Source organism: Hyla sarda, chromosome 6 (assembly GCF_029499605.1).
Source record: "Hyla sarda isolate aHylSar1 chromosome 6, aHylSar1.hap1, whole genome shotgun sequence".
Lineage (NCBI taxonomy): Eukaryota > Metazoa > Chordata > Amphibia > Anura > Hylidae > Hyla > Hyla sarda.
In genome coordinates, this window is record NC_079194.1 from 175,982,780 (window position 1) to 176,010,627 (window position 27,848).

A 27,848-nucleotide genomic window follows, 5' to 3' on the forward strand; every position below is an offset into this window, starting at 1 on the left:
TTTTGCAGTATTGCCATGATGAATTTACTGCAAGTTGCATCATAACTGTGGTGTCTTTGCAGCAGTTTGGCGCAAAACTGTAAGAGGTGCATGTGCTGTCATAGTCACATGACAGAGGTTTTGTACAGAGGAGGATTGCAGGTATGCAAATAATTTCCCAGCATTCATTAAAGGGGTATTCCAGGATTTTTTTTTTATTTCCCTATGCTACAGAGGCTGTAAGGTTAGTGTAGTTTATAATATAATGTCTGTACCTGTGTGTGATGGTTTTATCACAATTCTTCTGTGATTTTCACCCCAATATTTATTTTTACCAGCATACAAAATGACTGTTGTCTCAGATTTTTCCCAGGTTGTAATGCGGCCGAGACCTGACTCACTAGTCAGCTGATGACAGGGAGCCTGTCTGCTTCAATGGGTGGGGGGATCAATCTGCAACTAATGCAACAGCTGTAGGCACCCTGATTGAAAACCACACTGATTTGAATGGATGCAGCTCATTTATGTTTCAATGGGTGGGGTGGATGATGTGTGGGAGGGGGGGGAAATGGAATTATGGGATTTTTAGGCAAAAAAGAAAAGTCAAACAGTAAATACCAGTTCACAAAAAGCTAGCCACAGTGTTAATTGTAATCTCACAACATAGCCATTTAACCCCAAGACAAGCGCAGATCCTTCCTAAGCATGTCCATTACTGTCTGCAAGGTATGTACTAATATCACCTTATGGTGGAAAACCCCTTTAATTGTGCAATCTCCCTGTCTGGTGGCCATGCGGTGTGTGCCACCGTCAACTTGAGATGCTGGATGAATGTGAACTATCCCTTTCAAAAGAATGGGATCAGTTCTACAATCAGATTCCCTCCAGTGCTTTTTCTACAGCGCCGGAGGAAACGCTGCTGGTCAATGCTCAGATGTGAAGGGGGCCTTAGAGAACATAGTAAACTATAAAAATAAAAAATAAAAGATACATAGTATTTATACCACACAACAATGCAAAAAAAAAGTGAATTTGTTCATTTCTTCTAATTCCCTCCCTTCCAAATTTTTTTATGAAAAGCAATCAATAACTACTATTTGCCAAATATTGGTGCTTATAAAAACTACAACTCACCCACACACTACAAAAAACACACATTTTGGTACCTCGATGCAAAAAGAAAACAAAAAGTTATGATTCTAGGAATGCAGTAACACATAAAAACATTGGTCCTATAAAATATGCTTTTATTGTGAAAAAATAAAATATTAAGTATAAACTACGGTATATATGAAAAAACCCGCTAGGTTCTCTCTGTTAGAATATCATATAGGTATGCGTAGGAAAAGGGGTCTGCCTAATAGAGGTGTCCACCATAAAGGATTCTCATCTTTTGGCCTGCAGATGGTTGGGGGTACCTGCAGGGAGATGAATTGTGATCTGCTTATTGTCAGGGGAGTCCTCTAATAAGTATGGATTGTGGTTATTTTCTTTGAAACACCTAACATGTCTTTGTTTTCAAGACATTTCTTGTTTTTTTCTTAATCTCAGGATTTGAGTGGTCTATAGGGTATAGGTGTTATTTTGCTGTTTTAACATAATTATGTGCATGTTAGGGTTGTCCTACTTATCACTCTTAGGTCACTAACCTGAAGGAATTTATTAATTTGTTAAATTAATTTATAACCAAGCAATTAATTCTGCTGTTCTCATCTTTAGGGAATCTGCACTGTCCTGGAAACATGGCTTTTTGCTGTCCCTCAAGAGGTGTGGTTACTTTGACTAAAAAAGTCAGCATCCACCTTTATGTCTTCGTAGCTGACACCTTTTGAATGAAACGGATATTAACAGGAATGATGTCTTAAAGGGAACCTGTCTGCAATCCAAAAAGACGTTCCTTGTAGAAGGAGGGGGGTGCATTATTCCTACTGCCTCTCTCACAAAATCTACAGCTCTCCTGGCAGAAAATCACATGCCACTGCTACAACTCTTTGATCCTTGGAAGAGGAAGTCTCCTAACTGGAATGGGTGGCTGGCCAATGGAAATATGGTCTAAGGAAAGAGAAAGGTGTCTCTGTATTTTCTGCTTGCTTGATGTGATAACAAGGACAACAAGGGATACCATATTGGTTGAGCAAGACCCACCCTCTACAGTATTTCCCCCAAGCAAAGTTATTTAGTTATTGTTATATTACAATCTGCTATGTCAGGAGACTCAGAGTAGAAGGTAAGAGACTGATACAATAACTACCTTGATAATGATTTTCTCCTTTAGCTGTGTAGGAGATGGTAGCTGATCTGCACTTGCTTCAATGGGTTTGTTCAATAGCATTTCACCAAACACTTCTTTAAACACCTTGGCCATGTACCTCTGCTGCTCCACCGTACAATGTTCTTCAATGGAGAGTATAACTGGGTAACTACAGAAGATATAATAATGTGTTATTCAGTCAGATTCATGAAAAGAAGAATGATTGTACATTTCCAATAGGGGTGGTCCCTGATTTCTTTCAAATGTCTAAAAGGGATTGCCTCAACTGGACAGCCCCAAACTGCTTGTAACATGGCCTATTGACTGTAATATTACAGTGTACCCATGCAAATAACTGTACATTGCTGTAGCAAAACCTCCAGAATCGGGGCCTCTCTTTGCAGCATTTTTCTGTTCTGACTTACAAAGAATCCCCAACCCCATAACATCCATAATGCTCGAAAAACATTAGGGATTTTAATAAACCACTTTATGAACCAATCTGCCTAAGGGGGTGTTTATGCATTCAGGTTTTTAATTGCAATCATTGACTAAAAAGCCAGGAACGGATCATAAATGGGGAACACGTATAACGGAACATCTGAAGAATCCCAATTCCGGAGTCTGCAGAAAGAATAGACATGCCTATTCTTTCTGCGGAGTCCACATGGAAACGCATTGCTTTTGGTGGAATGTCCGCATGCAAATTTTATGTGCAGACTTTCCTCTGTCCAAACATAGCCTAAGGGTGTCAGACATAGAAAAAGGGTCACCTCCAGGTATTGCTACCCCAAGTACATAGTATGTCCACATAACCCACAAACACTATACGATAAAGGATCCAGGGAGTGCTGTAAACGTTGAACAAACAAACATATATTGCAAAAATTAGCGGATTAGAATGGAGGTGGCACTCAAATGTAGATGAAACAAACATAAGCCTTATTTCAGTACAAACAAAGGAAATTAAACAACGTTTCCCATCACTGGATGCTTCTTCTGGCCAATGCATTGACCAGAAGCATCCAGTAAATGGAAACATTTTGTTTTTACAACCTTAGGGTGTGTTTACATGTTCAGGTTTATAAATGCAATTATTTAATACAAAGACAGGAATGGACTTGAAAAGAGAAACGTCTTATTCTTTCATTTTTGCATGTCCTCCATTTTTGATCTGTTCCTAACTTTCTAATCAATAAAAAGCTGAATGTGTGAGCACAGCCTTGGGTCTGGATTACATTACGGCAATACCTGGCCCCATAATACTTCAAGTGAGCTAACTAGGTAACCCATTTTTTCTAAAAAAAAATAAAAAATCTTTTTGTTTTATTTATTTTTAGATTTTACAACTTAGAAAGTTAAAAAAAAAAAAACAATGAGAAAAAGAACCAAAACCCTGCCTAGTTCTGCAGGAATACTAGGGCAACTATTTTAACTACTAATCTCAGTCTCTGTTCACACTAAGATATCTATATGGCCAGATGAGTGTACTTTTGACAAAAACCAGGTGAGGATGTGTTGGGCATACAGTAGTGTTTTTTTCTTCTTCTTGCAATATAGCATTGTGTAAGGTAAGGAACTACTGTACTGTACCATGTCTTTACTATGGCTTTTGTTACAGCCTTCTGGTCAATTTTGTAGAGTATATGTCAGGAAATATACAGTACCTCTGTTGTAAGGCAATAATGAAGTGTGAACAGAGCCTCAGATTATCCTGTAGTTCTATGGTGATCTCAGTGAAGTTCAATCTATCTGCAAGTGGTTCTGGGTAGAGATGAGCGAACTTACGGTAAATTCGATTCGTCACGAACTTCTCGGCTCGGCAGTTGATGACTTTTCCTGCGTAAATTAGTTCAGCTTTCAGGTGCTCCGGTGGGCTGGAAAAGGTGGATACAGTCCTAGGAGACTCTTTCCTAGGAATGTCTCCACCTTTTCCAGCCCACTGGAGCACCTGGACTAATTTACGCAGGAAAAGTCATCAACTGCCGAGCCGAGAAGTTTGTGACGAATCGAATTTACTGTAAGTTCGCTCATCTCTAGTTCTGGGCATTACAGCAATAATATGGACTACTAGCAGAATAGTAAAACATGACTTCATTAGATCTGCCAGGGATCATGTAGTACTAAGATATTGGATTTTTCGAACTAAGGGGGTTAACTTTTAGGGTATGCTCACATGGACGAGTTTACAGCAAGTTTCTTGCTGTGAGTTTGAGCCACTGCAAATTTTAACTCCATTGAAGTCAATGTAATCTGCTGCAGATTCTCTGCTGTGGAAAACCCACCATGGCTCAAACTCGTAATGGGAAACCCGCTGTAAACTTAGGGTCTGAGAAATCTGACGCTTTTTGGGAGTTGTCATAGCTGCTTTGTTGGTTGTTACCCAGCTTTTCCACAAACAGATATCACTAAGAAACAGCTATTTAGATTTTTTATTGTCAACATTGAGTATTATATGTGGTGAGACTATAAAATCTAGACACAAATATAAGTTCCAGCTGTCTTTTTTTTCTATGTAGCCTTCATACATCATATGCCCAGTTGTTAAAGAGTTAAAGCAAGAACTCACTCAGAGGTGACAAATGCATGGTCCTTAATAGCTTGCACCACGTCGTCAAATTTAATTTTCGTTGTTCTTGTCCATCCGTGATAAATAATTGGCTTTCCATCAGGGCCGTCCCAGCAGTCCACTGGAGTGAGGTGAGAGACAGGAAACAATCACACTTCAGTGATCCCAGTACACTTCCCAGCACAACGTGAACACATTAGAATCTTTCATCTAGATATTTCGGGTGGTACGTCAGCAATTTAATGTTCTAGCCATAATGCAAGGTGGTAATAAATGAAATGACTAATTTTAAATAGGCTTTCACTAGAATTCCCAGGGGAGCAGAACTTTCTGAAATCTACCAGCATTGATTTTATTGATTATTTTTTGAAGTCCAATAAGTGCAAACTTTGAAAGACCACAGGAAGGACAGACAAGGGGAGGCAAAGGTAGAAAACCAATGTTGTTCTATCACATAAAATAACAATAAATACTTTGCGCTTACACTCAATACATCGGCACCCCATCCGCAGACACCGCACATAAGCTTCTGTAGACGACTCACTGCGCAGCTGGTCTCCTGTTAAATACCTGGTCAGGAAGCAGAAAACATAAGATGAAGGGTAATGTTTCTGTAATAAAGAGTGAAATGCAAAAGGCCCATGTAATAGATATTTCTGCCATGTCTTTATCCGTAGTGTTTAACAGTAGCCAGAGCTCCATTACTGTGATACAAAACTCCATATATAGTGTATGGTCATAGGTACAAGTTAAAATTGCTGTCGGCATTCACCATTAGAGGGGGGCCTTATAATCCTACTGCATACAGTTTTACTATTAAATGTAATGTATCATTTGTGTGTAGTAAGTTCTGAAAGTGTCCCTGTCCTTTAAAATACTTTTGACATGTCACGGAGACGCATTCAATTCTTAACATTCATTTATTTTCCTTTAGTCCCAACAGCAGCACAGGTGGGGTATTTCTAACCCCTGTGAAACTGTCGGGACAGACTGAATGTTTAATGGCGTAGAGTAGTAATAAAATAATAATCCAATTAATTTAACCCCCACCACCTTCCTATAAAAAGCAATACCCCCTACAAGACAATGGAAAAACAAGTTGAGGTTAAGAGATTAATGCTTCCCTTATCTTCTTACCAACAGTTTTAGCCACAACGGTTGTCTACCTGCAGCCAAGAGACCATTGACTTAGATGACAGTTTAAGCTGCTGAGGGGAAGCATCACCCAAAAAATGCATAGCCAGTGAGATGGTTTTGAACTGTGCCAGGATGTTGTCTCTGGAAATGCTGGAGTCAATATACATCTGGACAAGTTTGAGACACTTATAGAGAGAGCTGCAACCTCTGTGTCCACCTGCCTTGAGGTCTTTAAAGGGGTTATCCACCATAAGGTGATTTTAGTACGTACCTGGCAGGCAGTAATGGACATGCTTAGGAAGGATCTGCGCTTGTCTTGGGGCTAAATGGCTATGTTGTGAGATTACCATAACACTGTGGCTAGCTTTTTGTGAACTGATTGATCTCTCTCCAACCAAGCATTCCCTGCATGTCAGGTGTTTGCATTTAGATGCTGCTTTTGCCCACCAGTCTAATCACTAAAACCAAAAGAAGACATGTTTTGAAAAAGGGTTCTTTATTATATACACAACAGGAAAGGTAGAAAAAACATAGTCTAACGTGACATGATGAGGGAGAAGAAACAAGCTAAGCTAGAGGGAAATACCAATGTTGCGCTCAGAGAGGCAGCCTGGTTGACACTGGCTACTTTAAATATTCAAACGCTGCCAAGAGGAACAAGGAACTGAGAGAAATACTCTCCAAATGTATAAAATGAAACCACTTGCTAACTTAAAGCTAGACACCAGTAATAGGAAATGTATTTATTTTGAGCGCACAGAGCACTCAGGGAACACAGAGGAATTGATTTCCTGCATTCGCCCTAAAGAAAATAAGTCAGTGTTATGCCTGTGGACACTATGCCAACCTGGACACAGCGCAAAGCACTGGTAAAGGAAGTAGATGGCACAGTACCTGCAAGAAGCAAAGGTTAGAAACAAGAAGAAGAAAAAACAGTCTCCAGTGAAGACTGCCAGCATCTGTCCTCCTATCCTGTTGTGGGGGGGGGGGGGGGGGGATTTCTTCTTATAGGAAGGTGATGGGGGTTTAAATAATTGGATGGTTAGGACATAAGGGACATTTGGAAAGTTTTGATCAGTCAAAGTCTCAGTGCTAGGAGCCCTGCAATCTCTGTTAATATGGGCTCCATAGACTTATAGTGGAGCCCGGAGACAGAGATTGCAGTGAGCACAGGGGTGAAGTGCACAGCTGTCAAAAGATTTTTTTAAATCATATGGACACTTTGAAGGGAATCTGTCAGCTCTATATCACACTTAGAGCTCAAGTGTCAAGAAAGCTGTGTTGAGCTGTAGGATGCATGCCTCTTCTATCACCCACCTCTCTCTATCCTGCATGATTGATATACTGAGCTTGGCTTCTAGCACTGATCCCTGTATGCCAATTAATCAAGACAGGAAGGGGTGTGGTAGGGAGGAGGCATGCATCCTGAAGCTCAGCACAGCCTTCCTGACACTTAAAGGGGTACTCCGCTGCTCAGTGTTTGGAACAAACTGTTCTGAACCCTGGAGCCAGGAGCTTATGACGTCATAGCACCGCTCCGCCTGTCACGCCCCCCTCCCATAGACTTGCATTGAGGAGGCAGGGTGTGACATCATGAGGGGGTGGGGCTATTACATCACGAGCTCCCGGCGCCAGCTCCAGCGTACGGAACAGTTTGTTCCAAACGCTGAGCAGCGGAGTACCCCTTTAAGCTCTGATTGTGATATAGAGCTAATAGATGTGTTTTCTTCAATACACCTTATAGTAATGATCCAAATTTAAAATGCATGGCCTTTTCTCCGGATAGGCTATTAATATCAAATTGGCAGGGGGAACCCATTTCATTGGTTTAAATGGCTATGGTAACCGTCACATGACCACCACTGCCTCTTCAAGCAGCTGAACAACAGAGGTGACAGATGTCACACCCCTACAAATCTGATATTGATGGCCTATCCAGAGGGTGGACCATCATATCTAAAATTTCTTTAAAGGAGAAGTCTCAAACCTGGAATTACAGAAGGATAGGGGATAAGTTTTAGATCTTGGAGGGTCCGACCGCTGGGCCCCCCGCGATCTACTGTATGGAGCCCAGCTCTCCCCCAGAGCAGTGCATAATGACCCCTGCCTGAAGCAGGGGCCGCCACACCCCCTTCATATATCTCTACTGGAGAGCCAAAGATTGCCGAACGGTTCTTCCATATATGGAGGGGGCGTGGCAGACCATGCTTCAGGCGGAGGTTGTGACACTCCACTTTGGGGGAGCAATGCAGTGTTATTGCCTGTTTTTGTCTGTATAGTATAATATAGCTTTGCAGCTGCTGAAAGTAAAAAAATAAATATATATACATATATATATATATATATATATATATATATATAAAACTCAACCTGTGTGTGTGTGTGTGTATGTATGTATGTATGTATGTATGTGTGTATGTATGTGTGTATGTTCCACAAAAACATCCAAACGGCTAAAGATATGAACACGAAACTTGGTACACATGTTACTTATATGTCAACAACAAACATAGGATAGGTGATTTAACCCTTACTCACCCCCATTTGCCAGGGGCGGGGTTTATGTTTAAAGTCCCATACAAGTCAATGGGAAATATATGTTACTGCATAACTTCCAAACGGCTGGAGATATTTCGATAATACTTGGTCACATGTTACTTATATGTCCACTTAAAATATAGGATAGTTAATTTAACCCTTAACTACCCTCATTTGTGAGGGTTGGGATTTTTGTTTAAAGTTCCATGCAAATCAATGGGAAATGTATGTTCCCACATAACTTCTGTACGGCTGGAGATATTTCAATACCTGGTACACATATTACGGGTCGGGATATGAGGACGGGATAGGAGGTCGAGATAGGAGGTCGAGAAATATGGTCGGGTAGGAGGTCGGGATAGGAGGACAGGATAGGATGACGGGATAGGAGGTCGGGATAGGAGGACGGGATAGGAGGTCAAGATAGGAGGTCGAGATATGAGGATGGGAAAGGAGGTCGGGATAGGAGGATGGGATAGGAGGTCAAGAAAGGAGGTCGGATAGGAGGTCGAAATAGGAGGATGGGATAGGAGGACGAGATAGGAGGTCGAGATAGGAGGACTGGATAAGAGGTCGGGATAGGAGGTCGGGATAGGAGGTTGAGATAGGAGGTCGAGATAGGAGGACGGGAAAGGAGGTCGGGATAGGAGCTCGAGATAGGAGCTCGAGAAAGGAGCTTTAGATTGGAGGACTGGATAGGAGGTCGAGATAGGAGGACGGTATAGGAGGACGGGATAGGAGGTCGGCATAGGAGGTCGGGATAGGAGGACGGGATAGGATGTCAGGATAGGAGGTAGAGATAGGAGGTCGGGATAGGAGGACGGGACAGGAGGTCGAGATATGGGGTTGAGATATGACAACAATATATGAGGACTGGATATGAAGTCAAAAGCTTCCTCCTTTGTTTATTTTCCTCCCCAACAAGGATTAGGAAGGAAAAACTGGGCAACGCCGGGTACTCAGCTAGTATATATATATATATATATATATATATTCCAGATGCTTTTTCAGTTGTTGGGAATATCAAAATTATATGCCTGTTGGTTACCCATAATAATAGTTAGGGGAGTTAAAGTTAGCTAGATATACTCCTTGCGGTGAGAAATTTCTTGCGGTGAGAAATACTATTGCTAGTATGTTAGGTATTCAAGTTTGTGCCTCTCATCTGACAGAAAAAATAAGTAATTGATGTTACTGAGTTCGTAAGTAAAATTAATCTGTGAGGTACCTGGTCTGAAAAGAATCTTTATCTACAGGTATACCAGTATCGTGCCTAGTTCACTGGCCCTGTCTTTTCCATGTGGGTTTCCCAAGTCAGTTGCTGGAAGTACCATCCTGAATCTGAATTGTTTTCATGTTGTTATAAAGGCTTTATTAGTTGCATGCCCTTAATATGCTTCTATAATACCATGTTAAATAGGTTATATATGTATTTTTGTACTGTATCGCTGGCCTTTCTCCTCTGTGGGTTTCATAGTAAGGTCATCTCCACCGTACAGCTATAAATGATGCACTGTACTATCCTCCCTATGGGCTGCTAAACAGCTTTTGTGAAATAAATTGGAAAAGCCAGAATGAATTGGACATCAAGAACGAAGCGCATAGTAGTAAGCTATGTTATATTTAAAGGGTCTTATTTCAGTCAAAGCTAGTCCCCTGATCACTGTGAAAATTCATCCATTCATTTTTTATGAACACTACTGTTTACAGAAAACTCCAGCCATTATACTGTACATTGATGAAAAACCCTTGTAGGATACCAGTAATGATCAGGCTTTAAAAAACTACAGTATAGATATTTCTAAATCCCTTATTCTGTCTTAATACTTTGTCTATTTTCAGGTTACCTTAATGGAGTAATCAACACAGAAATCATGTCTACTATGCCTATAAGACTTGCAAGAGTCCCATATAGGGGAGCAAAGGCCTGACCACGGTCAAAATCCAATAGAAGAAGATAGTGGAAGACAGCACTCCAAAATAGTTTACAAAACAGATAGTGGTTTATTCACCCATACAAATACAAGTGATGCAACGTTTCAACCTCTACTGAGGTCATGAGAAATGAGAAAAACCTCAGTAGAGGTCGCAATATCGCATCACTTGTATTTGTATGGGTGAATAAACCACTATCTGTTTTGTGAACTATTTTGGAGTGGCGTCTTTCACTATCTTCTTTTATTTTATTTGGTGAATGTCCTCATTCTTTATTTCTCATTGTTGACTATAAATCAATATAATGCTATTGCATTACATTGATCTATGTTATCTGCGCTCAATTGCTAAGGGTTGCCTAAGACAGCCTTAAGCATTTACAGAACCGGGGATGAAGCTGTTACAGTAATATTAATCATGCTTTTTTTTCCTTACCACATTTTCATAGCTTTAAAAATATGCTTTTTTTTATTTCTTTTTTTGCACCACTTTTTCCATTTAACCCCCCAAAAAAAGCATTTTGGCACCAATGTGAAATTCCACAAAAAAATCAGGCTGGAAAATGCAAATCACATGTTACGAGAAAGTGAGATTGTTATTGCATTCTTCAGAGACCTTTTACAGGTTTATAGTTAAAACATGGCTAAAGAGGTGATATTAGAAACATTGCATTAGCAGCAGTTCCTACTCATATGGCAGGAATGCTTGCAAAATGTATGCAAAATCAATATAAAGCTGTAACTAATAAGGAAAATAACATTACATCAATGTCTACCAGTGTACTATCTGCAACATTTGCACAACAAAACAAATGGGGAAACATAAAAATAAACAAGCATACTGGGGTCACATGCTAAAAATAAAGCCCCAAGAGTAAAGTATTCCAAACCACCCTTCGTTCACCGGATGTCGAGATTACAGGGGTCCCCAGCGGCGGGATCCCTGTGATCAGACATCTTATCCCCTATCATTTGGATAGGGGATAAGATGTCTGGGGGCGGAGTACCCCTTTAATATCACTACAAGGTAAGTAATGTAATAAATGTACAAACGTTAATATTGCTTTTATATAGATTAGTTCTATACAAAAACTGTATATGTGAAAGTAGACATTTTTATCAACACTTTCTTTGCTTGCTTTCTTAGATTATGTAGTGCAAATGTCCGATCATTTACTACAATAGCAGTTACATCAGTTTTACCTTTTATATTACAATACTGGTGCCAGAGGTGTTCCAAAGACAATGAAATATAGATTATTCCTGGCACCCACAGGATTACATTTTCATCAATACTCACGTATTATGTGAGGAAGAAATCCAGTAATGTGACAGCGGATTATTCATGTTCTGTATGGTAATCTCATCATATTTCTCATCCCAGATGCTGTTTTCTTTTGAAAATAAGTAGGTCAGAAACTGAAAGAGATAGAAGCCCATAAGGATAGGATATATTTTGAAAACATACCATAGTTAAGAATTGCACAGAACTAGAAGGCCAGGCTACATAAATATAGTTGTCCCTCAAGTTACAATATTAATTTGTTTCAAGACGACCATTGTATGTTGAAACCATTGTATGTTGAGACCATAACTCTATGGAAAACTGGTGATTGGTTCTGAAGCCCCAAAATGTCATCCAAAAATAGTAAAAAGTGGGAATTAACTAAAAATAAGTAGATAACTAATATACATAAAACAAGTCCTTACATATAAAAGTAAGTAAGAGCTGTCTATGTAGAGGACAGAAGCTTCTTCAGGATGCTGTATAATACACACAGGCCGGCATTTATCATTGTAGGTGTAAGTAAAGCATTTTTCTACACCTTTTTTGTGTGTACTGGGAATGTGTAGGAGCATCAAATGTATTAAATGGTCACAGAGCATTTGATAAATATTTGCTGGTCACATTTTCTGAAATTTCTCTCTTCACATAAACCAAAAAGCTAAGCTATGTCTGGGCTGGTGTAGTTTAAAAGAATTTTCAGTGGCTTTGCGTCTTTTGTGCGCATTTCATAAAAAGGCGCAGTTCAAAAAACCCTTCCATATCATTGTATTGCAAAATAAGTGGATTACAAAATCAGCAGAAATGTGTAAATCAAAAGGCGCAAAAAAGGCGCAAGCAGGGTTTATTTGCGCCTTTTCTAGACATAAAAAACTATCTAAAGACAATGATAAATGTCGGCCACAGTGTCCCAAAAAAAAGTAAAATGGAGCCGCCCTTACCTGGTGTCCAAAAGAGCGGCTAAGAGTAGTAGAACATGTAATACCTCCCTGTACTGTAGGAAGGAACCACCAGACAGGTATTTTACCAGTGAAAGCCCATTCTGATTGGTCAATTTTCCAGGCATTGACATGTTGAACTGTCCGTTACATTGTATGTTGAGTCTGGTTTAAAGTTACAATGGTCCAGAAAATTCCATAGTATGTTGAAAATATTGTATGTTTAGGCCATTGTAAGCTGAGGGATCACTGTACAGAAATGTCCACATAACTGTAAAGAGGCAGTATTTGAATCTAAATGACATAAACTCCTTACTAATGCAAGTCACATAACTGTCTCCTAGCTTCAGTACTTCCAGCCACAAATTTGGGTCTCACAACCCCATATCCTTATTGTCCAAAGGCAACATGAGACAGGTGAGTTTCACAACCCTGCAGCTAATCGTTGTGTGGGCTCACCTTCTTTATCACTGCACTCCTGGTCACTTAGGGCAGAATTAATATATTCAACAGCACACTTTGCATGGGGGAAAGGAGAATATGGAAGACAGAGTTTGGTGGGAAGAAAAGGCTACTGAGAGCTGACAAGAGGAAACTCATAGCTGCTGTATCCCTGTAGTTTACAGAAAGTAGCTACACAGTCTACACAAAAATTATGGAGTTCTCTGGGGGTCTGAGAAGGGATCATGTGACCAACTGTACTGCTCCACCTGTACACAGGTTTGAACCCCCCTCTCCTAATATGTGCAAGAAAATAGCTTTAGTGCTTCTTTAAAGGATTCAATATTTCTAAGTCCACTTGGAGGAGCTGCATTCATGATTTACAGGCCATTTGTGTACAGCTTCCTTACCTCGTCCACATATAAAAAGGGCTCCGCTGTTTCCCTCATAGTGTCATCAATGAATTTGGTCATGCGTTCACGAACTTTATTAAGATCCTGGGCCGAAGATTCCTTTTGGGGTAATAAAGAATATTATCATCCTACAAACCTTTTAGTAAAATGTGGCTTTATCACACTGGACAGTATATTTAAAAGAGTGTATAAGAGGGTATTTCTGGGACTGCAATACTAATATCCTATTATTATTTCAGATACAATATCATTAATATATTGGGGAAGGTTTGACCATGGCAGTTTTCCAGTCAGCTGACTGAAGGGGTCCCTTCTTTGTTTACTAGACACAGCTTTTTAAGCACTGTGCTTGTTTATTGTGCTTCTACTGCAGTTCGCTTGTTCACATAACATTTTTTCTATAAATAAAGTGTATGGGGGAGATTTATCAAAACCTGTCCAGAGGAAAAGTTGCCCAGTTGCCCATAGCAACCAATCAGATCCCTTCTTTCATTTTTAACAAGGCCTCTGCAAAATGAAAGAAGCGATCTGATTGGTTGCTATGGGCAACTGCACCACTCTTCCTCTACACAGGTTTAAGGGGCGAGGTTATCACCGTAGCAGGCGGGAGAAAGCATTTCACTAAAGCAGCAGCCGCCTCCATAGCAGTTTGGAAGAAATTACGACATTAGCAACAAGATTAATATCTCCTGCATCAATTTTCACTTGGTAAGAAGGGTAAAAACAGGGTCACTCACTTGAAAACCTTTTTTTATTTATTTATTTCTTAAATCAACTGGTGCCAGAAAGTTAAACAGATTTGTAAATGACTTCTATTAAAAAATCTTAATCCTTCCAGTACTTATTAGCTGCTGAATACTACAGGGGAAATGGATTTCCTTTTGGAACACAGAGCTGTCTGCTGACATCATGACCCCAGTGCTCTCTGCTGACATCTCTGTCCATTTTAGGAACTGCCCAGGGCAGCATATGTTTACTATGGGGATTTTCTCCTACTCTGGACAGTTCTTAAAATGGACAGAGATGTCAGCAGACAGCAATGTGCTCGTGATGTCAGCAGAGAGCTCTGTGTTCCAAAAAGAAAACCATTTCCTCTGTAGTAGGAGCTAATAAGTACTTGAAGGATTAAGATTTTTTAATAGAAGTCATTTACAAATCTGTTTAACTTTCTGGCACCAGTTGATTAAAAAAAAAAAAAAAGTTTTCCACGGGAGTACCCCTTTAATGGCCTGTGCCAACAACTGGTCAGCAATATTGTAGTCCTGGAAAACTTTATGTAACATGGACTTATGTGAAATGTGTGATTTCGAAGTATTTTTTTAAACTAATACACAATGTTATAGACTAGTTATGCATACACAATAATTGTAATCCTAGGGGTTTTCAGGACATAAATGTGACTTATGTTCAAATTTGTAATGAAGGCAAATATAATTTAGGGTAAGGCCATGGGGGCAGGAAATGCTGTAAATTTTCTACAGCAAAAAACTTGCAGTGCTAGGACAGCTGAAGTGTCCATGCCCACTTACTAGAGACACAATGCCAGAGACACAATCTGAGTGGTATACTTAAACATTCCCACCCCATCACCACCTGAACCCTTCTGCTAAGGAATAGGATACAGCATATGCCATAGCATGGTTCCACGTTCCATATGAATATATTGGCACACAAAGTGATTGCAATATAAAAAATTTGTGACATGGCATCCAGGCAAAATATTTTCAGATGTTGGTTATTACAGTGAAAGAGTACCCCATTTAGGAAAACCAAATATTAGAGTGAACAGATGCTACAAAAAGTTCCTATTTCTCTGGAGGACCCATCCTGTCCAGATATTAGAAAGATTTTAATGGACCTCAATGTAATGGTTGTCTGTGGTGGTGCTTAGGGGAAGAAAACACTTGCTGCTTCGTCTTCCTACAGACTGCAACTAATTCCTTGAGGTATATAGATTATTGCATGAAACATACAAGAGCCTGCAAGGGGCTCATACCTCCCAGCATTAAACAGATTTAGAAAATCCAAATTGGGAAAATATGGGGGTGCTTTAAAACATAGCTTTTAATATTAGTACACTAAAATCACACCTCAAAGTATATTAGTGTATAATAATGCCCAACACCAAAATCATATTATTAACTGATACCGAGATTCATACCACTGTACGTGGATTAGTGTATGAACAGCCACACCACACTTGTTTAGTCCCTACGCGTTTCAGCCCCTATCTTGGGCATCATCAGGGTACTGTCTGACGGCTACACTGTGCTCACCGACCGGGATCCCGGCGTCTGCCGTCATATCCGGTCAACCCCGGAACTACGACAGAACTGACGTAGTTCCGGGGTTGACCGGATATGACGCCAGACACCGGGATCCCGGACGGTGAGCACAGTGTAGCCGTCAGACAGTACGGCTCCCCGCCACTGCGGGTTTGTGCGCCATCCGGGATTCTGGTTCAGATGCAGCAGCGGTTAACTGTAAGTAGCGTACTAGCGGCAGTTCAGCTAGTTTTTCCTTACAGGAACATCGGACCTTTATTTATAGGTTGTCTATTGTGTGCCTCTTTTACAGGTAATCGGGACACTATAAGGAACTGTGAGTCTGTTACAAAGCACAACAATAAGTGTGTTGGATATGATGCTGTACATTTACATGGCTCTATGGGTTTTTTCACAGGTCCTATGTGCCAATGTCCTCTGCAGGAACCCTACACCCCCTGAGTAAAGCACTATGTATCGGGTGCTACTCAAACTAAGTAACTGCTTTTATATATAAAGTCCACATATATATATATATATATATATATATATATATATATAAGTCCACACAAGTATTGTTTGTGGTAAATCCCCTGATGATGCCCAAGATAGGGGCTGAAACGCGTAGGGACTAAACAAGTGTGGTGTGGCTGTTCATACACTAATTCACGTACAGTGGTATGAATCTCGGTATCAGTTAATAATATGATTTTGGTGTTGGGCATTATTATACACTAATATACTTTGAGGTGTGATTTTAGTGTACTAATATTAAAAGCTATGTTTTAAAGCACCCCCATATTTTCCTAATTTGGATTTTCTAAATCTAATTCCTTGAGGTCCCAGCAGCAACACTCCCTGTAGACATATATATATATATATATATATATATATATATATATATATATATATTGGAGAACCTGTACATTTGGCAAAAATTATTTGAAAACCATCAATGAAGAAAATGTCTTAGGGTATGGTCCCATGTAGTGTTACGCAGTGCAAAATCTGTTGGGCAATGGGAAAGGCGCTGCGTATTTTCCAATGAGCATACACACAGGGCTACCCGGCGGCAGCCCTGTGTGTATAGTGAGGTTTGGAAGCGGGGCCGCACACGGCCCCGCTTCCAAACCTCACTATACACACAGGGCTGCCGCCGGGTAGCCCTGAGTATATGCTCATCTGGGAATATGCAGCGTATTTCCCTCTGCACATCGTTAAATACACTTATAATACACTTATAATGCATTTGATGGCACAAGTAGCCGCTGGTAAAATCTATGTTTACATTCAGATTACATGGCCAGGAAAGGGTTAAAACCATGTAGGCGATAAGTAAGGTTGTTTGGAAAAAGCTGTCACAGTAAACAGCAGCTAATCCTGGCACTCACTATCTGTGGCATCAGCCAGTGCCCCGATGTAGGTAGTAAAAAGGCTTATTAATTACCCCATGCAAACACAGAGACAAAGAAAGATGCTGTTCCCTTTTTGCAGCTCGTCCTACTGGGAACAAAGGCCATTTTCATATGCAAAAAAGCATCACAAGCTAATCTTAGTCTATCTGGATAATAATGATGGTCTTTTGTTGGCATTTAAGGTGCAGAGAACAAATCATTTTCCCAGCAGCAGCTTCTTCTTAATTTGTAGAGAAAATGTTAAATATCTGCAAACATTGAATGGCGCACCCCTGCTGTACTGTGAACGGATGGCAGAATATTCAAAACCCACTCTACTGATCAGCCCGCTCCACAATACACATAATGGGCCATACTGTTCTGCCATTTACTTTTCCTTTTATTTATTTTTTATTACTACTCATTTTTTTGCTGCCATAAATAATTACATGAGCAAGGAAATTCTATTGTGAGTGGATACATAATAAGCCCCGTGCTGGGCCAGCAGATATTTTACATAGCCCAACATGAGCGGGTGTTACTATGTATAACAGTTCTGAAATACAATGTCATGCCCTATGTTATGGAGATTGGTTTTGATGCTGATTGGTTTTGCTTGTATCAACGGGGTAGCCCTTATATCAGCAAACATTATCATGTTAGTTATTTTATTCAGATATTTGGGATATGACAAAGAAGAAGATTGTGGTAATTATGTTTGGATAAGCTGTTCATGTGTTTGCAGGTATTTAGATGTTGCTAAAATATAGGTATGCAAAATGCTCTGAATGCCCTGGTATGAATATACCTCTCAGAGTGCCCTAGGGTATCTGGCACCAACATACTAGCAAATGTTTTGAAGAGCCTGCCCATTTCTTGTGGTTTAAAGAGTACCTGTCATCAAACCATATTTTCTAAACTTACTCAGATTATATTCCCTAGCTACTCCTAACACACCTTCCTGCCCTTAAATATTTTTTTTTTGCACTTTAAAAAGCTTTATATCATACCTTTCTACTTGCTCACATTGTGTGAGCTCCCGTCAGGAGAAAGTGGGCATTCCCCAGCAGGCACAACGTCACTGAAGCCTGCGAGAGCTGTGCCTCATCATGCCCCGGACACACTTCCTGAGTTTGGTCTCCTGCCAGGCCAGAAGGAGACCAAACTAACTGTTTGACTTGTGAAGGGAACAGAACAGAGCCACCTAGTGGCTGTTTTTTCAATCACATTAAAAACATTTAAAGGTTGAGAATTTTAACAGCAAGTAAATAGCAAAGAGTCTTATAATTAAATAAGGGAACAAAATATTAAAAGTTTACTGACAGGTACTCTTTAATACAGGGGTCTCAAACTCCCTGCCCGCAGGCCATTTGCGGCCCGTGGAACGAAATTTGGAGGCCTGCACCAGGGATCTGGAATTTGTATCGCCCGACACCCGGGACATGCAGTTCCAGGCGCTGGGCAGGTGAATTCTTCAGGCATATGACGGGGCAACCAGTCTTGCCCCGTCACTAAACAGTTACTTACATTTGCCTGCTGGGACTTCCTGACAGAGGTGCGCGGGGTGAGTGACATCAATGCAAGCCCCGCGCAGGGATGCCGACGTCCTGCGCAGCGCATGCGATGACGTCACTTATAGCGCGCACCTCTGCCAGGAAGTCCCCGCAGGCAGATGTAAGTAGTGCAGTCCAGGTGGGGAATCTGTGCTACGGCTACCTAATGTGGGGAATCTGTGCTAAGGCTACCTAATGTGGGGAATCTTTGCTAAGGCTACCTAATGTGGGGAATCTGTGCTAAGGCTACCTAATGTGGGGAAACTATGCTATGGCTACCTAATGTGGGGAATCTGTGCTACGGCTACCTAATGTGGGGAATCTGTGCTGCGCTACCTAATATGGGGTAACTGTGCTGCGCTACTTAATGTGGGGAAATTGTGCTACGCTACTCAATGTGGGGAAACTGCTGCGCTACCCAATGTGGGGAAACTGTGCTGCACTACTTAATTTGGGGAATCTGTGCTACGGCTACCTAATGTGAGGAATCTGTGCTAAGGCTACCTAATGTGGGGAATTTGTGCTAAGGCTACCTAATGTGGGGAATCTGTGCTAAGGCTACCTAATGTGCGGAAACTATGCTATGGTACTTAATGTGGGGAATCTGTGCTACGGCTACCTAATATGGGGAAACTGTGCTACGGCTACCTATTGTGGGGAATTTGTGCTAAGGCTACCTAATGTGCGCATGATGGGGGCATTATATGTGAGGGGCACATGTGACCCAGCCTCACCCAGCCGCTACCTCCAGTGGCCCCCACATAATTTGAGTTTGAGACCCCTGCTTTAATAAAACATGAATTAATTGTATTAATATGCTAATTATTTAGTGTCCTTTTATATACATGCGTCTTGTAATGCAGATATTTTAGGCTCTTGACCTTCATACACATCCTCCTGTCCTGGCCAGTTAGCACTCCATAACATGGAAGCATATAGAGGAGCATGTAGCCATTATTGTGGTGTGTGGTAGGGCTAAGTTTAAGTTGAAGGTATGTTCAGGGGGCTCCACCACAGATTTTATTTATTAAGCAGGAATTTTTGTCTGCTCAAATCCTGCTAAATAAACAGTCACCAGACAGAAACCTGAGGGACCCATTGAAGTCAATCGGGTCTCGTGGGATCCATTGGTGTCTGTTGTGCATCAGACCATCTGGCTCCATTCTCCATCCCTGAACCTCCGGAGCTCTGACACAAATGTGAATGTAGCCTAAGCAATTTAAATGTACTCAGTCATCCGAATAATATAAAAGATGTGTTATGCATCAAAACACAGCAAGCTGAGATGCATTGTGTGTTCTGACCCCTTATATATAGAAATGGTAGTGAGAAGCTCACGGAAAGAATGGGGAACAAGGTAAAAAAATAGTTTACTAACTTGCCAAGGTCTCTGATATAAAGCTCTTATACCCTTGGGGAAAAGTAAAAATAGTTAACCAAAAGTAATATCAGACCTCCGGAGTAGTTAAAAAAGAATTATAACATTTATTAATAGTCTAAAATACAAGTACATATACTTTATATATTTTAGACTGTTAATAAATGTTATAATTTTACTCTAACTACCCTTGAGGTCTAATATTGCTCATATTGATATTGAGTTTTGTTAACCTTTTGATCATCTCGAGCATTAACTTTTCATCACCTCATCAACCACAGTAGGTCTTCTGAGGGATCGAACCAGACAGGCTAACCTCCGCTCCCCATGTGCATCATTGAGCCTTGGCTGGCCATAACCCTTTCATGAGTTGTCCTTCCTTGGACCACTATTGGTATGTGTTAACCATTACATGCTGGGAACACCCAACAGGACCTGCTGTCTATAATTCCTACATATAAACAGAACAAGCTGTTTACTTGCTGCCTAATATATGCCACTCTTTGGCAGGTAACATGCCCACAAGTGGTCAGTAGATATGAATATTTGTAATTACATTTTTTTTTTATAATTTTGGGTAAAAAAAAAAGCTGTCCCTGCAGCTACTGTCTGTGTGTCTCTGTAAAGAGACCAACTACAGGAAGTGGGAGTTAATAAGCAGGGCTCTGTGCAGGGCTCGTGATGTGTGAGCCGAGAGCCCTGCGCACCTGTCCTGTTGTGTATTCTAGCACTGTTTTTCCCCATTTTCATACATTTTCTTACCTATCTACTGTACCTTTCTGTGTCTGCTAGTAAAAATAGGTTGTGAAGGCTGAATTTCTGCACAGAATTCTGCATGAAATTTCTGCAGTAAATTTTGGTGAAATTAATAGCCCATTCACTTCAATGGAATTCCTGCAGCAGAACTTCCACTGTGTAAAATGGACAGCGGAATCCCATTGAAGTGTATCGGCTATAAATTCATGCAGAATTCAGTGCAGAAATTCTGCCGTGTGAAACCGGCCTAAGGAAATGCACATTGAGGAAGTTCAGTGAAATTCCTTCCTGAATTTTCTTAACAGATCCACATTGTCCCAAATCAGCTTTCATTCTGTGCTGAACTTTACCATAGAAATAGGTGTATAAAATAAAAGTCCCATTGACTAATTGTTTCAGCGGAGTTCGGATCCACTCTTATGGAACTTGCGCATTATGGACTGGGCAGCAAAATCAGTGGTTTTCTCTCGGAAATTCTGAACGGAAATTACAAAGCCCTTAGTGCATAAGCCCTAAAAGAAAGGGTAACAAAAATGTACTTACACATCAGGGTGTGGTGTCAAAATAATAACACCTATCCCAAGCCTATGCAGATTTTGCGCTGATCTGCTAGTCCCAGTTTATTACTGCTACTTTTTGGTACCTGATGTTGCTTTGTCCCTACAAGAATTGCCCATTCAGCCGATTACTGACTGAAATGGAACACCGATGTCACCATTAATTGGTCAAGTGGGACAGCTCCTGCAGGGACGACGAGTCACTAGGACAGGCATAGGCAACCTTCGGCACTGCAGATGTTTTGGACAACATCTCCCATGATACTCCTACAGCCAAAATGCTGACAAAGCATCATGGGAAATGTAGTCCAAAACGTCTGCAGTGCCGAAGGTTGTCTATGCCTGCACTAGGAAGTAGCTATGAAACACAGACACCAGGAGTGCTGGTGTGGCAGCTACAGAGGCTTAAACTAGAAGACTGAGAATTACTTCCTCATGATTTATAGACTACCCCCAGGCATATATGAGAAGGAAATATTTAGAAAGCTTTCAGACACTGAGAGAAATTCCATCTTACTACTACTTAGCCTTGAATCATTTTTTTACATGAAGAAATGCAAATTCTCCTAAACCTTTTGCCACAAAACTATATATATTAATCTTGGACTGCATGTGACAGGTTCCCTTTAAAGCCTCAAATTTTTTTTCTTAAAGCGTAACTCCAGTCATGCTCCATTGGCAGAAAATCTCCCACAAATTTGTAGCCCAAAACTACAACTATCAGGAGTCCTATTGAATTGAATGGGACTTAAGGCACATCCATATACTGATTGCTTTAGTCTCAGACAAGTCTCTTACTACAAAGTTGTGGGAGATTTAAACAGTGATCGGAGTTACACTTTAATTATCCTTATTAACACCCAAAGCTATTTTTTTCCTTCACCATTTTTTAGTTCCATTTCACTAATTTGCATAGGTTGCTTTTTAGCAAACCAGAAACTAAACATGAAGAGGACACCCAAGCCTCTGTTGGCATATCAGTAATCATCAGGGAGTAATCATATTTACTTTTAAAGGTATGGTTGTCATCAGTGTCATCTGCACTACCTGCCTGTAACAGCAGGTTAGTGTGGTGACACTGATGACAACCATACTCATGTGTCCGCGATCCATGCTCCCGTTGTCCCAGTATCTTCATCTGCTCCCGCTGTTCAGCCGGAAGGCTTTGGAAAAGGGCGGTGCTTCGGTACATCACCCCTGCTGTTTCCCTAGGCTTGCTTGTAGCAGGACCCAGCAGAGAAACAGCAGCCGTGACATCACAAAGCCCCACCTGTGTCCCAAGCCTGCCAGCCGAACGGAGGGAACAGACAATAGGAGCACGGATCACAGGCAAGTGAATATGGCTGTCATCAGTGTCACACGCGCAACCGGCCTCTAACAGCAGGTAGTGCGGTGACATTGATGACAGTTTTCCTTTAAAAGTAAATATGATTACTCTGTAATGATTACTGCAATGCCAACAGAGGCTTGGGTTACATTGTGCCCACTTTCTGACTGTATGGTCTGGAAAGAGGAGACATTTTATGTTTCAGTGCATCAGACAGGGTAGTATGAAGAGGAGTGATAGAGAATAGAGAGGCTGCAGGATCACACCGCTCAGGCTTTGTCTGACAAATCTGTATAGGGGCTGTGGACACCTAAACTATGCATTTTAAATCACTTTGGACCAATAGAAAAAAAAAGTTGGTTGCAGAAGTACACATTACTGTCCTACTGGTTTAAGTGCACTGTGTGTATACCACTTTATCTTTCATAACACAATGCTGATCAGCAGTCTCCTAAAATAAAGCATCAAAGTAGCCTTAAAAGGCATTCTTGGTAGGTCTAATCTGGTTGTATTCAATAACAGTGAATATATACAAATGAAAACCTTGGACCATAGCAGCGCCCAATACCTGAAATAACAAAATTGCCCAGATTTACTAAAGCCCGAGTTTAATGTGGAGTGTTTTTCTTTTTACATTTTTTTTTGTGTGTCACACAGGTTTAAATCTGTTGCAAGAAATGTATTCTGCCCTGACAGGCAGTATTGCTAAGATGATTACAGAAACATCCAATTAAAGATAGGAAAGGGAGAAGCAAACACAGAACAGATAAAGATATATGGGTCAAAAAGAATTTTAAAAAGTTGTACAATGTAACATGTTGAAAGGCTGCATTCACACTGCCATCTGCCTCTGTAAATTCAGACTACATTAGTGCTTGTACTACTACAGTAGTACAGGGGCTGAGGGATTGATGGCACCGGGTCTCACTTCTGAGACCTGATCCGGTCAAAAGTTATAAAGCAGGGGAGCGGGCGGTATGCTACTCCCCAACGACGTACAGTGTACTTTTACTTTCATTTTTAAATTCCCCGCCGGGAGCCCTGAATGGCCGGTACTGAGGAGCCATTCAGGGCTCCCGGCGGGGTTTTCAAATAGAAGTGGTGCAGCGCTTCTATATATCTTGCCCCCCAGCTGCGCTATATAAGTCTTACCTCCCACAGCACATTTATATAGGTATTGTCCCCCGCAACGCATGTGTATATATATTTTCCCCCGCAGTGCTGTCATAAGCCCCTGGTAGCGCTATGAATGAAAAGTATTCTATTAGCAGCACATCGGATCGGGAAGCCAGCCGGCCCAATGCGCTGCTGAAAGAATATTTGTCACAGCGCTGCGGCAGCAAATGTACATAGAAGCACTGTGGGGGCCAGATATCGCTATATGTCTAGCCCCCACAGCACTTCTATAATCATATGCCTCCACAGCTCTATGAATGAAAAGTATTCTAACAGCAGTGCATCTGGCCGGGAAGCTGGCCCAATGCGCTGTTGATAGAATTCTTTTCATTCATAGCACTGTGGAGGCATTTGATTATAGAAGCGCTGTGGGGGCCAGACATATGGATATATGTCTGACCCCTGCAGCGCATATATATACAGATGCCACTGCAGCGCTATGAATGACAAGTATTCTTTCAGCAGCGCATCGGGCCGGCCGGCTGTTAGAATACTTTTCATTCATAGCGCTGCTGGGGGATTATGATAGTGCTGCGGGGGGGAAATATGTATACACATGCACTGCAGGGGCATATGATTGCGCTGTGGGGGACAATACCTATATAAATGCGCTGCAGGGAGCAAGACTTATATAGCGCAGCAGGGGGGCAAGACATATAGAAGCACTGCGAGGGGCCAGATATATAACTCCCAGTTCTATATATCTTTTCCCACCACAGTGCTTCTATTTGGAAACCCCGCCGGGAGCCCTGAATGCCTCAGTACCGGCCATTCAGGGCTCCCAGCGGGGAATTTAAAAATGAAAGTAAAAGTACATTGTACATCGCTGGGGAGCAGAGCATTCCGCCCGCTTCCCTGCTTAATAACTTCTGATCGGATCGGGTCTGTCACGATGCCGGCTGGTAGGTAGTGGATCCTCTGTGCCAGAGAGGGATGGCAAGGACCGCGCTAGTGGACCGGTTCTAAGCCACTACAGGTTTTCACCAGAGCCCGCCGCAAAGCGGGATGGTCTTGCTGCGGCGGTAGTGACCAGGTCGTATCCACTAGCAACGGCTCACCTCTCAGACTGCTGAAGATAGGCGAGGTACAAGGGAGTAGGCAGAAGCAAAGTCGGACGTAGCAGAAGGTCGGGGGCAGGCGGCAAGGTTCGTAGTCAGGGGAGATAGCAGAAGTTCTGGTACACAGGCTTTAAACACACAAAACGCTTTCACTAGGCACAAGGGCAACAAGATCCGGCAAGGAAGTGCATGGGAGGAGGTTAGATATAGTCAGGGACCAGGTGGAAGCCAATTAAGCTAATTGGGCCAGGCACCAATCATTGGTGCACTGGCCCTTTAAGTCTCAGGGAGCTGGCGCGCGCGCGCCCTAGAGAGCGGAGCCGCGCGCGCCAGCACATGACAGCAGGGGACGGGAACGGGTAAGTGACCTGGGATGCGATTCGCGAGCGGGCGCGTCCCGCTGTGCGAATCGCATCCCCAACGGCCATGACAGAGCAGCGCTCCCGGTCAGCGGGACTGACCGGGGAGCTGCAGGGAGAAAGACGCCGTGAGCGCTCCGGGGAGGAGCGGGGGCCCGGAGCGCTAGGCGTAACAGTACCCCCCCCCCTTAGGTCTCCCCTTCTCTTTGTCCGGTAACTGCCTCCCCTGGGATGAGGACACCGGGAAAGGATGGAGGGATTCCTCAACGGCAGGCAGAACAGCAGGAGTAGGAATGGGGAGAGAGGGCAGAGGGCGAGACCTGGCACGGGGCAGTGTGACACCAGGACGAGGGCCATGAGGGGACACAGAGGCTTGCCTGATGGGACTGGGAGGGGGGGAGAGGCATTTCCTGTGGCAGGCAGAGTCCTTAAAGACCTTAGGGGGACCGGATACAGGAGGAACCACAGGGTCACGGCAGGGAGTACTGGGAACCGGTTGAAGGCAGTCCTTGGAACAAGAGGGACCCCAACTCTTGATCTCCCCAGTGGACCAATCCAGGGTTGGGGAATGGTGTTGAAGCCAGGGTAGTCCAAGGAGAACTTCAGAAGTGCAATTAGGAAGGACAAAAAATACAATTTCCTCGTGATGAGGTCCGATGCACATTAGGAGGGGCTCCGTGCGGTAACGCACGGTGCAATCCAACCTGGCTCCGTTGACCGCGGAAATGTGGAGTGGCTTGACAAGACGGGTCACCGGAATGCGGAATTTATTCACTAAGGACTCCCGAATAAAATTCCCAGAAGCTCCAGAGTCCAGGCAGGCCACGGCTGAGAGGGGAGAGCTGGCTGAAGTAGAAATCCGAACAGGCACCGTGAGACGTGGAGAAGCCGACTTAGCATCAAGAGACGCCACACCCACGAGAGCTGGGTGCGAGCGTGCGTTTCCCAGACGTGGAGGACGGATTGGGCAATCCACCAAAAAATGTTCAGTACTGGCACAGTACAGACAAAGATTCTCTTCCTTACGGCGATTCCTCTCTTCCAGGGTCAGGCGAGACCGATCCACTTGCATGGCCTCCTCGGCGGGAGGCCTAGGCGCAGATTGCAGTAGAGACTGTGGGAGAGGTGTCCAGAGATCTAAGTCTTTTTCCTGGCGGAGCTCTTGATGCCTCTCAGAAAAACGCATGTCAATGCGAGTGGCTAGATGAATGAGTTCATGCAGGTTAGCAGGAGTCTCTCGTGCGGCCAGAACATCTTTAATGTTGCTGGATAGGCCTTTTTTAAAGGTCGCGCAGAGAGCCTCATTATTCCAGGATAGTTCAGAAGCAAGAGTACGGAATTGTATGGCGTACTCGCCAACGGAGGAATTACCCTGGACCAGGTTCAGCAGGGCAGTCTCAGCAGAAGAGGCTCGGGCAGGTTCCTCAAAGACACTTCGAATTTCCGAGAAGAAGGAGTGTACAGAGGCAGTGACGGGGTCATTGCGGTCCCAGAGCGGTGTGGCCCATGACAGGGCTTTTCCAGACAGAAGGCTGACTACGAAAGCCACCTTAGACCTTTCAGTAGGAAACTGGTCCGACATCATCTCCAAGTGCAGGGAACATTGCGAAAGAAAGCCACGGCAAAACTTAGAGTCCCCATTAAATTTGTCCGGCAAGGACAGGCGGAGGCTAGGAGTGGCCACTCGCTGCGGAAGGGGTGCAGGAGCTGGCGGAGGAGATGGTTGTTGCTGCTGTAGCTGTGACTGTACTTGCTGTAGTTGTGACTGGAGTTGCTGTGTCATGGTGGTCAAGTACGACAGCTGGTGATCTTGTTGGGCGATCTGACGAGCTTGCTGGGCGACCAGCGTAGGGAGGTCAGCGACAACTGGCAGAGGAACTTCAGCGGGATCCATGGCCGGATCTACTGTCACGATGCCGGCTGGTAGGTAGTGGATCCTCTGTGCCAGAGAGGGATGGCGAGGACCGCGCTAGTGGACCGGTTCTAAGCCACTACAGGTTTTCACCAGAGCCCGCCGCAAAGCGGGATGGTCTTGCTGCGGCGGTAGTGACCAGGTCGTATCCACTAGCAACGGCTCACCTCTCAGACTGCTGAAGATAGGCGAGGTACAAGGGAGTAGGCAGAAGCAAAGTCGGACGTAGCAGAAGGTCGGGGGCAGGCGGCAAGGTTCGTAGTCAGGGGAGATAGCAGAAGTTCTGGTACACAGGCTTTAAACACACAAAACGCTTTCACTAGGCACAAGGGCAACAAGATCCGGCAAGGAAGTGCATGGGAGGAGGTTAGATATAGTCAGGGACCAGGTGGAAGCCAATTAAGCTAATTGGGCCAGGCACCAATCATTGGTGCACTGGCCCTTTAAGTCTCAGGGAGCTGGCGCGCGCGCGCCCTAGAGAGCGGAGCCGCGCGCGCCAGCACATGACAGCAGGGGACGGGAACGGGTAAGTGACCTGGGATGCGATTCGCGAGCGGGCGCGTCCCGCTGTGCGAATCGCATCCCCAACGGCCATGACAGAGCAGCGCTCCCGGTCAGCGGGACTGACC

The 27,848-nt window shown here is 42.9% G+C and overlaps 1 protein-coding gene across 7 annotated transcripts in view; it reads right to left on the minus strand.

Annotated features, from left to right (window-relative positions):
* PLCG2 (phospholipase C gamma 2) overlaps window positions 1-27,848 on the minus strand; it is a 203,758-nt gene that overhangs the window by 80,535 nt on the left and 95,375 nt on the right. For all 7 annotated transcript variants that reach the window (XM_056525832.1, XM_056525825.1, XM_056525831.1 and 4 more), the window contains exons 10-14: window positions 13,483-13,584; window positions 11,709-11,827; window positions 5,284-5,369; window positions 4,800-4,920; window positions 2,231-2,399 (exon numbers count right to left, since the gene is read on the minus strand). In XM_056525832.1, coding sequence (XP_056381807.1) covers window positions 2,231-2,399; window positions 4,800-4,920; window positions 5,284-5,369; window positions 11,709-11,827; window positions 13,483-13,584 — 597 coding nt within the window. The remainder of the gene's footprint in view (window positions 1-2,230; window positions 2,400-4,799; window positions 4,921-5,283; window positions 5,370-11,708; window positions 11,828-13,482; window positions 13,585-27,848) is intronic.